The following is a 15,124-nucleotide window of genomic DNA, read 5'->3' on the forward strand; positions in this document are numbered from 1 at the left end:
GATGCCTGGGGCTGGATCTCAAGCTGTCCTTTCTGGAAGTAGATGGAAGCTGCTCAGGAATGAGAGGCGGGGATGGAGACTCTGATGGGGGAAGGAGCTGGATTCCAGGAGGGGCCTGGTGACTCTCTTGGAACAAAGCATGGAGAAGTCTATAATCCAGCGGAAGGCGTTATTTACGATGTTAATGTTTCATAGTTAGTAACGTTGAATAAAGACACCAGTCCATCCAGTTCAACCTGAGTGAGTGTCTACAATTGTCCTTATCCCTGTACATTGCTCACTCACATCAGTCCCTACCCTCAAGGAGCCCACAATCTAAGGTCCCCATTCATATACTAGGGCCAATTTTGGACAGAAGCCAATTAACCTACCTGCATGTCTTTGGATTTGGATAATGGTGTCCTATGTAGTGTTTCTATCACACCTGGAAGACCTCACCTGAATGAAAGGCTGCTCCCATCTGCCCACAGCCAATTATTGATATTTTCTCTGTCCCTCTTCAGTCCTAACCAGTATCTCCCACTTCCTATGGTTGGCAGCAGAGAATCCTGGATCAATAAAGAAACGGTCATCAGAAATATATAGCACACACTATATAACACTAGAATAGTTACATAGTTAGTCAGGTTGAAAAAAGACACAAGTCCATCCAGTTCAACCACAAAAAAAATAAAAATAAAAATAAAAAATAAATAATAAAAATAAAATAAAATGAAGTAGAGGAATCATATATCACTATAACGAATAGTACTAAAGAGTAATTTTAACCACTTCTGGACTGCCCACCGTCGTTATACGTCGGCTGTTTGAAGAGGATTATCATTGTTATGAACCCCCTGGTATCCTCTTCTTCAGTGAGCGGTCCGGTTTAAGATAAAAGTGGTCTCTGCGGCGGTTTCGCCACGAGATTACTTTTATCGGCAGCGGGAGAGGGCCCCGCGCCTCGCCGCGGTGCCCTCTGCCGCCCTCCGCTGCTTGCCGGAGGCCGTCGGCAGCGGCGGAGGCGATCGGGTTGCTTCTTGTGGTCTGAAATGGAGACGAATGAGGGGAAGATGGCCCTCACCCATCTCCATATCATTGCAGGGTGGAAGCTAAGTCAAAACATCACTTTCGCCCATAGCTCTTAAAGGGACATTTTCTTTTTTCATTTTTTTAAATGATAAAAATTTTTTAGTGCATTTTACTGTAAATATGAGATGTGAGGTCTTTTTGACCCCAGATCTCATATTTAAGAGGTCCTGTCATGCATGTTTACATCCCTTGTAATAGGAATAAAAGTGACACCATTTTATTTTTATTTTTTTCAAAAACAGTGTAAAAATAAGAAATAAAAGGTAAAATGAATAAGGAAATAAAAATGTTTTTAAACAGGCCCGTCCTGACGAGGTCATGTGCAGAAGCAATGTGAGTAGCGCCGGCATATGAAAACAGTGTTTAAACCACACATGTGAGGTATCTCCGCGATCGGTAGAGCGAGAGTAATAATTCTAGCCCTAGACCTCCTCTGTAACTTAAAAGATGCAACCTGTACAATTTTTTAAACGGCACCTATGGAGATTTTTAAGGGTAAAAGTTTGTCAACATTGCACAAGCAGGCGCAATTTGGAAGCGTGACATGTTGGGTATCAATTTACTCGGCGTAACATTATCTTTCACATTATAAAAAAAATTGGGCTAACTTTACTGTTTTATTATGTTTTAATTCAAAAAAATTTATTTTTTCAAAAAAAAGTGCGCTTGTAAGACCGCTGTGCAAATACGGTGTGACAGAAAGTATTGCAACGACCGCCATTTTATTCTCTAGGGTGTTCAAAAAAATGTATAATGTTTGGGGGTTCTAAGTAATTTTCTAGCAAAAAACAACTTGTAAACAACAAATCTCAGAAAGAGGCTTGGTCCTTAAGTGGTTAAGCAGAACAATCACATTTCAGATTTTTTATTTATTTAAATGTTTCAGTACGTAACTGCAATGACTCTTTCCATACAAGAAGAAAACCCATGGGACCTACCCATTAATATGTGTCACCCAACAGGGCTTACTCATGATTGAGCTTTAAATCGAATCCCCTGCTTCACTAAAGAATATAAATAAAAATAAAAAAAATAAAAAAATAAAAATAAAAACCATAAAAGGCCACATGCCCTCAACAGTGGGAGGGTGCTTTGGGGTAGCCCCCAAAACACCTTGTCCCCATGTTGATGGGGAGAAGGGCCTCATCCCCACAACCCATGGCCGGTGGTTGTGGGGGTCTGCGGGTGAGGGGCTTATCAGAATATGGAAGCCTCCTTTAACAAGGGGAGCCCCAGATCCCGCCCCCCCCCCCCCGTGTGAATTGGTAATGGTGAACAAATGTACCCCTAGCATTTAAAAAAAAGTGTTAAAAAAGACAATAGACGGTTTTTGACAATTCCTTTATTTGTCTTCTTCTTTCCCCGCTTCTTCCATCTTCTTTCTTCTGGTTTTCCTTCAGTGTTCTTCTTCTTCCTCCACCTTGTCTTCCCCCGCTTCTTCCTCTATCTTCCTCTGGTCTTCTCGTCCGGCTTCTTCTTCTCTGCTTTGTGCACGATCCGCCTCAATGGGAGTCTTCCGCTGTGTGATGCTTCTGTTCAGGTAACAGTTCTTATATAGCAGAGGACTTCCCTATTTGCGTAAATGGGTTACCCTGCCCCTCTCTGACAACACGGGGAAAGCCATAGGGAAGTCCTCGTGCGTCATAGGGGGCAGGGTCACCGGGTGGCCCCGCCTTCCGTTATACAGACAGTTTCCAGTCAGCCAAAATCCTGGCAGACAGTTAAATATATATATAAAAAAAAAAAACACAATACAAACTGTACATGGAAGTTGTTTTACCTGCCTAAAGGATTTGTATTTCTGTCCATCCATTCCTGAGATTTATACATCTATGCCACATTGCAAAGCCAACCCTGACCTGACTTTTCTGCAAAATGACAGCGGGTAACTGAGGTAGGTGTGACACTTACCAGCTCAGCTTTGTCCTTCAGGATCAGCATGATGCCATTACGCTTTTCACATTCCTCCCGACTCTTCTCCCAGGTTTCTCCATTGGGCTGGAAATAGTAGCAGTTGGATTTAATTAGTCGCCATCCACTGGGGCAGCTGGTGCAGGAATCCTGGATGTTCGCTAGGAAGAGAGGAGAAGACAATGAAGTCAGTTCTGAGATCTCAAACCCAAAACAATGCTGGGAAAAAAAGTGAAGCTGAGTAACGGTTATACCAAACGCAATCAGAATGTAACTTTCTGAATATCATACTTAAGACATTCTACATTCTATTATTTTTATATACATAGACTCCAATCTGTTATCTTACAGTGTGAGGATGTGCAATCATGAGTTACTGCATACTACATTGATTGAGACTTGATTAAACTTTGAATGGGCATAGTCAATGTGTAAGGTGGCCTCTATAAATGATGTCATGGAGTAAAAGGTCCAAGATGTACATTAGGAGAGGGAGGAATTTTACAGTTTAATAATATCTTCGGATTCCAGTGGCAGAACCACCGGGGGGCACAAAAGTCCACTTGTGACCAAGCCCTGGCATTCCACCACCATGAAGGGCCACAGGACCAAATAGTGTTTGTGGGCCAAGATGGGCATGCAGTGACACCTGTAGGAAGGAGGGTGATAGGCCAGCACACGGCCATACTCTGCACACAACACCTGACAAGACAAAAATCTTCCAAAATGTCCACAGAGCCACACTCCAGACACCAGCCTAGACAGGACATCTCCCCCTCAGATCTCTGTCACCGGGAGCTCGACCCCCCACCAAGCCAATTTCTCTATTACCGGCGCCATTTTGTTGAAGTCTGCCCATATACACAGATCTGAGTTAGTCTTCGACAATATGGTGCCCAAAGCCGCAAATACAGTATGGAATAAATGTTACTTGTTTTTCAGCATCTCACCAAACAAGGCGCTAGAGATGATAAACTACACTGAAGGGGCGGGTGATATAAAGAGGGGGGGGTGGGAAAGTCAAGAGGAGAAGAGAAAGGGTGATGGAGCAAAGCCAAGGTCCATCTGACTGAGCCTGCCCTGCATCTGAGAGGTGAGGTCAGTTTGACAGCACCAACCAGGCCACACAGAGTCTATGGGGGGGTCACTGTGGTCATCAGAGTCCCACCTTCACATCATCCCCTTTACATCGAACTCTACGGGATTCCCCTCTACAGTGCAAGGGGGAACTCTGCGGATCCTGATGTAAAGGGGAACTCTGATGTAAAAAGGAATGTTACATACATAAGGGGAAACTCTTATGTGTTTGATATAACTGTGAACAATTAATTAACTTGATTTTCTCAGTCTGAGGACCTCCCTTCCATTAGAGCAGTGAAGACATTAAATGTTTCAGTTAAATTTAACATTGAATAACAGGTAACAATAAGTATTATCAGGTGAAGGTACTTACCTGTTCTATTGTAATGGGCACCTTGAAGCACAGTTTGGGCAACTGAGATCAGTTTTGCCATCCCTAAAGCTTCATCAGTGCCACCTAAACCAACATAGAGGAGTGCAATGCATGGAGAGGAAAAAATACAACTTCAGTATTTGTTTACTGAATGCTCTGGACTTTACTCAGGATGAACAAAGGTCCATGGTGGGACTCCATGAATAAAGGTTCATAATGGGACCCTGTAAATAAAGGGTTATAGTTGGACCCCATAAATAAAGATTGATGGTGGGACCCTAAATAACAGTCAATGGTGGAACCCCCATAAATAAAGGTCCATAGAGGGATATCTAAAATAAAGGTTGATGGTGGGACCCTAAATAATGGTCCAGGTCGGGATACCATAAATAAAGGTCTATGAATGGACCCCATAAATAAAGGTTCTTGGTGGGACCCTAAATAACAGTCAATGGTGGAACCCCCATAAATAAAGGTCCATAGAGGGATATCTAAAATAAAGGTTGATGGTGGGACCCTAAATAATGGTCCAGGTCGGGATACCATAAATAAAGGTCTATGGATGGACCCCATAAATAAAGGTTCTTGGTGGGACTCCATAAAAAAGGTCCATGGTGGGACCACATAAATAAAGATTCATGGAGGAAGACCATAAATAAAAGTCCTTGGTTGGACCTCCTAAATAAAGGTTCATGGTGGGACCCCATAAATAAAAGTCCATGGATGGACCCCATAAATAAAAATCCTTGGTTGGACCTCAAAAATAAAGGTTCATGGTGGGACTCCATAAATAAAGGCCCATTGGGGAACCCTTTGCTACCTGATTTTACAGCACACATAGCATTATCTCTGCATTAGGTCAGGGAGTGAGAAGGAGGGTGGAACTAGCTACTACTCTGGGCTTCTGTTTCATAATTTATTTCAGGTACTATAGAGCTGTCAATTTACACTGTGCTTTACATTTATACATATATTATACCTTCACATCAGTCCCTGTCCTCAAGGAACTTACAATCTATGGTCCCTAACTCACATTCATACACATACTAGGGCCAATTTAGACAAAACCCTATTAAGCTATCAGCATTCTTTTGGAGTGTGTAAGAAGTACCCAGAGGAAACCCAAGCAGGTAGTGCCGTGGTTGGGATTCAAACCATTGACCCTAGTTCTACTAGGTGGGAGTGCCAACCACTTAGCCACTCTGCTGCCCAATAAGGAACGCCAAATGTTTACCTTTATTTATAATCAGTTTTATCTTGTTCAGATCATCCATTATGTTGGCGACTGGAAAGAGAAAACACAAAGCTGAAGAGACTGAACATTGCAACAACATTTCTCATCACTTCCTGTCTAAGTAACAATGGTCACAAGGACAGATATACAGCGTGGAACTCCTCAATTAGGGACACAGACCGCAAATAAATAAACTCACAGAGATTCTAACCCTGTTGACCCTAGTTCTACTAGGTGGGAGTGCTAACCACTTAGCCACTCTACTGCCCAATAAGGAAAGCCAAATGTTTACCTTTAGTTAAAATCACTTGTATCTTGTTCAGATCATCCGTTATGTTGGTGACTGGAAAGAGAAAACACAAAGATGAAGAGACTGAACATTGTAACAACATTTCTCATCACTTCCTGTCTAAGTAACAATGGTCACATGGACAGATATACAGGGTGGAACTCCTCAATTAGGGACACAGACCACAAATAAATAAACTCACAGAGATTCTAATCCTTCTGCTTTCTATCCAAAAAAAAAATGCTTTTAGCATTTCATACACTTTAATAGATTTCCTATAATTACCTGATTTCTGAAGATCAGATACATCCTGTGTCAATCCAGAATCTAAAAAAATATATATAGTAAAAAAAATATATATATATATATATAAATCAGAAACGTTGGACAACAAGACTCTCCACAGACAGGAAGGGTGATCAGACTACGCAGAAAACATGTGACTGCTCAGAACAACAGTCGTTCAGAACACGACCCACGTTAAAGCTTAAAATGTATTCAGAAAGGGACATTAGAAGGGTGAGTCACTTCCCATAATGATTTCAGTTGTGTATGTACAGTGTATTCAAGCTTGAGCTATTGAGCTCTGTACAGAATACATTTTGTTTCCAAGAAAATAGATGAAGAGTGCTTAGAAAAATATGAAAAAGGAGCAGAGAGAGAAATACCCGTAATACTGGCTACAAGGCCTGTATCTGTACTTGGCACTAATATAGCATAGGTATTAGCACTGCATGTGTTGTTTTTATTCTTTTTTTTATTCATAGAGATGGAGGGTGCAGGGTATTGGGACCTGCACTGATGTTGGAGGAGGTTCATTAGCCTTTAACCACTTCCCAACAGTGAGGGGTGTCTCTACAGGAGAGCCCCTCACCAAGTACCCAGTTGACTGGCTTTGGCCTAAACAGAATTTGGGGACCTTGCACTCCCTGGGGAGTTAAGAGTTAGAGGGCCCTCTTTTTTGCAGGCTTGGACATTTCTTCAACATATGCAGGGTCTCCTTCCACTACGTCCTCCTCCACAGAATTATGTATGGAGGATCTCCTTCCACTACCCTCCTCCTCCACAGAATTAGGTATGGGGGATCTCCTTCCACTACCTCCTCCTCCACAGAATTATGTATGGAGGATCTCCTTCCTCTACCTCCTCCTCCACAGAATTATGTATGCAGGATCTCCTTCCACTACCTCCTCCTCCACAGAATTATGTATGCAGGATCTCCTTCCACTACCTCCTCCTTCACAGAATTATGTATGCAGGATCTCCTTCCTCTACCTACTCCTCCACAGAATTAGGTATGGGGGATCTCCTTCCACTACCTCCTCCTCCACAGAATTATGTATGCAGGATCTCCTTCCACTACCTCCTCCTCCACAGAATTATGTATGGAGGATCTCCTTCCACTACCCTCTCCTCCACAGAATTATGTATGGAGGATCTCCTTCCTCTACCTACTCCTCCACAGAATTAAGTATGGAGGATCTCCTTCCACTACCTCCTCCTCCACAGAATTATGTATGGGGGATCTCCTTCCACTACCTCCTCCTCCAAAGAATAATGTATGGGGGATCGACTTCCACTACCTCCTCCTCCACAGAATTATGTATGGAGGATCTCCTTCCACTACCTCCTCCTCCACAGAATTATGTATGCAGGATCTCCTTCCACTACCTCCTCCTCTACAGAATTATGTATGGTGGATCTCCTTCCACTACCTCCTCCTCCACAGAATTATGTATGCAGGATCTCCTTCCTCTACCTCCTCCTCCACAGAATTATGTATGCAGGATCTCCTTCCACTACCTCCTCCTCCACAGAATTATGTATGCAGGATCTCCTTCCACTACCTCCTCCTCCACAGAATTATGTATGGAGGATCTCCTTCCACTACCTTCTCCTCCACAGAATTATGTATGGAGGATCTCCTTCCTCTACCTACTCCTCCACAGAATTATGTATGGGGGATCTCCTTCCACTACCTCCTCCTCCACAGAATTATGTATGGGGGATCTCCTTCCACTACCTCCTCCTCCACAGAATTATGTATGCAGGATCTCCTTCCACTACCTCCTCCTCCACAGAATTATGTATGCAGGATCTCCTTCCACTACCTCCTCCTCCACAGAATTATGTATGCAGGATCTCTTTCCACTACCTCCTCCTCCACAGAATTATGTATGCAGGATCTCCTTCCACTACCTCCTCCTCCACAGAATTATGTATGGGGGATCTCCTTCGACTACCTCCAAATCCACAGAATTATGTATGCAGGATCTCCTTCCACTACCTCCTCCTCCACAGAATTATGTATGGAGGATCTCCTTCCGCTACCTCCTCCTACACGGAATTATGTATGCAGGACCTCCTTCCACTACCTCCTCCTCTACAGAATTATGTATGGGGGATCTCCTTCCACTACCTCCAAATCCACAGAATTATGTATGCAGGATCTCCTCCCACTACCTCCTCCTCCACAGAATTATGTATGGAGGATCTCCTTCCACTACCTCCTCCTCCACAGAATTATGTATGGAGGATCTCCTTCCACTACCTCCTCCTCCACAGAATTATGTATGGAGGATCTCCTTCCACTACCTCCTCCTCCACAGGTAGGAAAAGAAAATGGCAAACGCCCCCTGGGAGCAGCAGAGAAAATGTCCAGTGTGCATGAGGCCTTACTAAACTTCACTGCTGTTTATTCATAAAAAAACTTTTACGGAAGCAACTGAGAATTTTATACTCACCTTCATTCTTCATATGTCTAATTTCTTCATTTATACTTTTGTCTGAAAAGGAAACAGAAAACCGTATGAGTGAGTTTTCTCGATATTTAGTGCTCACATGTGCAAATGTTGTTTAAAAACTTTAAGGCATATTCAGCCGATCGGATGGAAGTCGTCTGGGTGTTTTTGATCCTTACTATGGGTTTTGTAAATCCTAGACGATGTGCATTTCATTACCAATTGAAAAATTCAGCCAATATTTTCGTTATTTGGAGATTTGGATGTATAGAAACTTCTGAATCACAGTAGTAACGCATTTCAAAGAATCCAAAATAAATTATAACAAAGCAAATTATCCAAATTTGTTTCTGAAAATTAATCAGAATTTCAAATGGAAACATGTTGCAATAAATACAATAAAAGTGAAATAATAATAATAATAATAATAATAATACAAATAATAATAATAATAATAATGAGGCGCACAGGGCAAAGAAGAATAAATTAGAACAAATAATAAAAATTAATACATTAGACTATGAAATAAAATAATAGAATATCATAGAATAGAATATTTTGACTGATGACTGATGAGATCATAACCAAAAACCAGTATGAGCATTATGTGTCAGCAAAAATCCTCTCCCAAATCCCCAAAACATTAGAGCACCTTTCTTCACACTTATCCCTTAAGTATAAATTTGCAATGTTCTCCCCACCAAAATAATTCCCCCTCTTCCAGTACAGATCCTCAATCCCAGCTCAAATCCTCTACTTCCCCAACCCCTCCCCAGCAAAATTCCTCTACCCTTCAGAGCATAAATCCCCTCCCAGCTCAAAGCCCCCCAAAGCCCATCTCCTAGCACTAATCCTCCCTACCCAAATTCCCCCTCCTAGAACAAATCCCTTCAATCATCCTTACTAGCACAAATACCCCCCCCCCCCCCGCAACAGAAATCTGCATTCCTAGTACAAATATCACCCTTCAAATCACGCATTCTAAAACAACCCCCCAAAATCTATACTGCGCCCTGGGCAGCCTCCCCTCCTGCCCTTATCCCAGCCCTGCCCAAAACCACAATGATGCTGCCCCCCATCACTACTCCCATCACAAATGACATGCTCCTGGTCAGCTGCTGAATGTAAACCAACCGGTCAGAAATGATGGATGTCATTGATCAAATATAGTCATGACCATATTTCGGGGGATCCTCCGTTGACTTGTTTCCAATGGTAGAATACAAAATTGCAGTGTTACAGAAAACATAGAACGTGCAAAGTGCAATAGTAATAAAAGTCCCAAGTGCAGCTCAAATAAATGGAATTTCTATAAAAACAAACCCAAGAAAATTGGAATCAGCATCTACTGAAATGTACGTCCATCTTCCATATCACCATTAGAGTTGGGCGAACAGTTCGCTCCAAGCACAAGTTGGGCTCGAGCACTGTCTTTTCGCCCATTTGGCGTACATTCGAATTTGCAGGGCACTCGGTGGGATGTTCGCCTGCTGAGCGCCCCACAATGCACTGCACACTGCACAGTTCATTCTAGGACACTAATTCGATGAAGCAATGCACCAGACCACTAGTCAGGTTCAAGGCTTTGCCCAGTCAGGGCACAGAGCACAGTCAGAGTCAAGACATATACGCAGTTGCATTGAAAAGGAGGTGTAGGACATATATAACAGGGTGCAAGGAGATTACGGAGAAGAACAGGGGTATAGAAAAGTGGTCTTACTGGATTGGATGACCCGATGAGAGGGGAGGAGTGGGTTATACAGTGCAGGAGATGGGTGTAGCAGGGGCAGCAGTCTGGGCACAGCAAGCTATGAGGAACATTCTGTGTGCACTGGAAAGGAAAAGATAAGTGGGTTAGAGCAGCTGTGGGAACAGCTTAGGGATGCAGTGGAGTTGCATGGCACAGAATGGCTGCAGATCCAGACAGTGGCCACTTTACAGGGGGTAGGGCAGGGCCCCTCTACAGCGAGGCCGGCTTCTACACAGGCTCGGAGGTCCAGGCCTCCGGTGCGCCTAAGCCCAGATAACACCCCCTGGACTCAACGCTGACTCGGGAGTCCCAGTTGGGCCCCTTCAGGCCCCCTGCTAAGCAGACCCGTCTGTTGGTGGGCAGGGGGCCTGGGAGGAATCCCCGTCCACAGCAAAGTCCCGGGGGGGGGGGGGGGGGTTACTCACCAGGCTTCCAGGCAGGCCCCCTCCAGGACTGTCTAGGCACAGATCAATTCGGCTGCCACCTCAGGTGAGGCTCTGGTTGGGGTGGCAAACCGGAAGGGGAGGTCGGGCGCTGGCCTTGTCCTGGATGCGGCTAGCGGCTTGCCACGTGTTGGCACCATCTTGACTCATGGAGGAGGCCCAGCTACATATACAGAGGTCCAGGTTAGGGCCTGGGAGGGTTGGCCAGAGCGGTGCCTGCGCGCTGACTGTGTTGGCGGTGCAGCTGGATGACATCAGCACACTGCAAAACAGTGATGGAGGAGGGAGCCCTCAGGGGGAGGTCAGCCCCCCACCGAGCAACACAGGCACAGTGCACAGACACAGAGGATGGCCAGAGGAAGGACAGCTGCAGTCGCAGGTGAGAGCAGAGAGGTCACCCAGCAGTAGTGAGGAGGGAGAGCTGAGTAAAGATCCCCAAGAGGCTGCGGTGGTGGGACAAATGGCTGGAGGGTCTTCTTGCCCGAGGCAGCCTGGTAAGCAAACATCTACTTCTCCTAATGTTACAACGGTATTGTCTCTGGTACCTGTGGTTGAGGGAGGGGGTAATATGCAGGGTACGCCGGGGGGGCCTGTGGGAGTCACTGAGGGGGCTACTGCGCCGCTTGGAGAGTGCTCGGCCCCAGTTAGTCCCTGGTCTCACCCCCCACGAGTGTTAGAGAGCCCCCGGTCATGGTGGATCCCCCCAAAAATCTTCAGCGTCAGTGGTCGCAGAGACACAGATAGAAAAAGGCGGCGTGGGAACGACAACAGGGATAACGCCGAAGGACAAGGAGGCTGAAAAAGTGCGCTTAGCGGGCGCTGCACGGTGCGAGGTGTATGTGTGCTTCAAGGGGCCACTAGGGGCGCATTTGAAGAAAGATGTGTGAGAAAAAATTTGGAAATATGAGTTTGTGGAAATATTTTCCCTGCTCCTGTGCTAGCCTTTTTTGGGGCATTCCGAATCGGTGAGCTGGTTTCGCCGTCCAAATGGATGGTGGGCGGTTTGCGGTTAGGAGATGTACAGTGCTCACAAACGTCAGTCCAAATTTGGATCAGATGCTCAAAAACAGACCAACAAGGAAAAGGGGTCAGAGTAGATAGTAGTTTCTTAGGGGGCTGGACACCCAGTTTTGTTCAGTAACAGCCTTGAGGCAGTTTCTGGCTATTTGCCCACAAGGGGAGGGTGCGTTGTTCATCCACTGGGATGGATCGTGCCTGTCCAGATTTCAGTTTACAGCAGTCTTAAGGAAGAGTTTAAAGGCGGGTGGGTTGCCCCTGGGGGATTATGCAGCTCACTCTTTTCGCATTGGGGTGGCCATGGAGGCAGCCCGGTGGGGACTTCCTACAGAAGTGATAAAGAAGATTGGCAGATGGGAGTCAACGAGATATCAATTGTATGTTTGTCCACATTTGATGTGATTATCCTTTCGCCTTTAAGTATATTTTTTCCAGCTTGTTGGTTAGGTCTGTTGCTGGGTATGTTTTTGTTATGTTTTTTCAGATTCCCCACGATGTCTCATCTGGATACTGGGACATTCGTACATTTTTTTGGGGGGAAAGAAGGGCGGATGTCAGGCCAGATGGTAGACAGCTGAGGCTTACAAGAGAGGAAGGCAGGATCAGATGAACTGGGGTACCGGGCATGATGTGGCACAAGGTGGTACCCAAGGTACATCGTTTTTCTAGGTTGGACTGGGCTCCAGACATCCTGGTCCTTCACGTGGGTGTCAATGACTTGGGAATTCGACCCATGAGACAGGTCATAAAGGACATTCAATGGGACTTTCTCAGGCTCAGGACATCCTTTCCGGACATGATTGTGGTGTGGTCAGATATAGTGTTCTGCATGTCCTGGAGGAGGGCCTGTTCATGGGAAAAGTTGAACAAGACACGGATCAAGGTCAATAAAGAAGTGGGTAGGTTTATTGCCCGTAATGGTGGAGTGGTGGTCCGGCACTGGGAGTTGGAGGTAGCCATCTGGAGATACTTGGGAGGGGATGGGGTTCATCTCAAACCTATCAGGATTGATCTCTTGGCATTGGGGTTGGAGCACGTTATCTGGAGCCCAGCAACCAGACATTTGTGTGCATACACGCGCTGGCGCAGAGGCAATCCTGGGTTTACCCATCAGAATGGGCATAGACGTACATATGTGCACAGGAATACCTGCCAGAGGCACACACGTTGATTCTTCTTGGCGCCATTTGGCACATAAAAGGATGACAGCTGCACTAGGGCACCGCTGTCTGATCTGCAGCTTTCCCCTGTATCCTGTTCCTGTGAGTGTCCATGATCTTATTTTAACCCGGCTTCCTGACCATTCTTATTCTCTCCAATCCGGACCCCGGCTTGCCTTTCACCTTGATTTATCTGCATCTAAATGATTATCTGTTGCCAGACCTCTGCCTGAACTTTGACCATTCTTTGCTTGCTGTCGTGGATGTGTCTGATCTCCCGTGTATTACCTGGCTTGTCTGACTCTGCACCAATCTCCACACCTTCCAACACCTGCATCCACAATGTACCTGCATCTGCAGAAAATCAGCATTCTCTACTACTGCTGCCACCTGCTTCTCCTACCTACCTACAAATGGAGATGATCGCAGGCACCTATTGCAACCTTGGTGGTCCTTGAACCGGGGTTGTAAGAGAGGCCTTCCTCTGCTCGTCAGGCTCTACCCAAAGGTATGTGACAATAGTAGGCAAATTTCTCTGCCCCATCTGCTGCAACAAAAAATAAATAAATACACTCCCTGCCACCCACATGCCCAGTGTCTAAATTCCAGCTTTTCCAAATTATATCATTCAGTGCTTCATCTGGTCTATCTTGGGGACAGGAGCCACACTGGAGCAGAGATTCTTTCAGCTCTGCAGGGACAGGCCCAGGTGTGGATCACGCCATGGAAGCTTGAGCCAGGAATGGTGGTGTGCATTAATGGCACTAACCTTCTGTCAGCCCTTCAACAGGGAACATTGACACATGTGCCATGCTTGGCACCTGTCCTCATTTTGGTAGTGCAGCATTTCTTAAACAGGTACCCAGGACTAAGGCAGGCCGGAAGAGTCTGTAGCCATTTCAGGTGATCATACACAGCCAGTGCTTGGTTGGCTGAAATTCAGGGGGAATTCCACCTGCCCATAAACCACCTGATTTGTGACATGCCCACCAGGTGAGACTATACTATGACAATGCTGCAGTGGCTGCACATGCACTATCCCTCTTGTGCTCCTGCTGGAGCAGACTCTGTGTGGCATTATGGACAGGGCACATGAGGCAGAGCAGCAGGAGGAAGAGAAGGCCTTCCTTTCCTCTCAAGGCCTGGTTTATGCAGACACCATTCTTGCGATGCCACAGAATACACAAGAGGAGAAGGAGGAGGAGTACTCTGACAGTTTTTTTTTCGGCTTTGATGCAGAGGAAGACATATGTTGAAGCTTAAGGGATGGTTTTAAGTCCCCAGAAACCATGGGAGTAGTATGTGACTGGGAGGCAGTTCCAGATACTGTAATCCTCAGTGTCCCTGAGGACTTTGCTTCTCATGTCCGCTGCAAACTTGCGGTGCATGGGCTCCTTTATCCTTCAAAGCCTGTGAAAGGACCCAAGAATTTTTGGCATTAAGGGGAAGGATCTTTATTGGTTGGGACCTTTATTAGGTTTTTCAACCCTCCCTAACCCTCCCTAACCACTGTTACAAGGGCAAAGTCTCAGAACTCATCCTGCCCTCATAGAGGGAGCACAGGATGAAATATCTTGAGGACACCTTAAAGTTTATGTAACACCTTTTCAGACTCTGGTAGTTTACTGTTTCATGGAAAATGTAGTTTTGAGGCTTATGTTGTACAAAGGAAGAGCGGTAAAGAAGGGGGCCTCCTCAGTGATGTATTTAAAATGTTTTTTAGTCCAGGGCTGTCATCTTCCACATCCCTTAAGCAGCATCTGCATCATATGGTGGAAGATTATCTAGGAGCAAAAACAGACATGGAGAGCTTTCCAGTTGACGATCCACTGGCTTACTGGGTCATGAGAATAGACCACTGGAAAGAACTTGCCTGGTATACAATTAAGCTGCTGTGTTTCCCTGCATCCAGCGTGCTTTCAGAACAGGCGTTCAGTGCTGTTGGAGGTTTTGTGACAGATAAAATAGCTTGTCTGTCCACAGACCCCGTGGACCGGCTATCAAGTTGCTATCAAGCCCCTGATGCTGATGTCGCTGATTAAAAGGTTTTGGGAT

The 15,124-nt window shown here is 45.4% G+C and overlaps 1 protein-coding gene across 1 annotated transcript in view; it reads right to left on the minus strand.

Moving 5' to 3' along the window:
- Nucleotides 1-15,124, minus strand: part of LOC143961730 (C-type lectin domain family 4 member K-like) — a 56,955-nt gene that overhangs the window by 1,670 nt on the left and 40,161 nt on the right. The window contains exons 4-9 of the mRNA XM_077471068.1: nt 8,703-8,744; nt 6,244-6,285; nt 5,962-6,012; nt 5,670-5,720; nt 2,983-3,143; nt 439-548 (exon numbers count right to left, since the gene is read on the minus strand). Of these exons, the coding sequence (XP_077327194.1) occupies nt 439-548; nt 2,983-3,143; nt 5,670-5,720; nt 5,962-6,012; nt 6,244-6,285; nt 8,703-8,744 (457 nt within the window). The remainder of the gene's footprint in view (nt 1-438; nt 549-2,982; nt 3,144-5,669; nt 5,721-5,961; nt 6,013-6,243; nt 6,286-8,702; nt 8,745-15,124) is intronic.

Source organism: Lithobates pipiens, unplaced genomic scaffold, assembly GCF_037356315.1.
Source record: "Lithobates pipiens isolate NorthernLeopardFrog02 unplaced genomic scaffold, aLitPip1_a1.2 Scaffold_8, whole genome shotgun sequence".
In the NCBI taxonomy this organism is placed as follows: domain Eukaryota; kingdom Metazoa; phylum Chordata; class Amphibia; order Anura; family Ranidae; genus Lithobates; species Lithobates pipiens.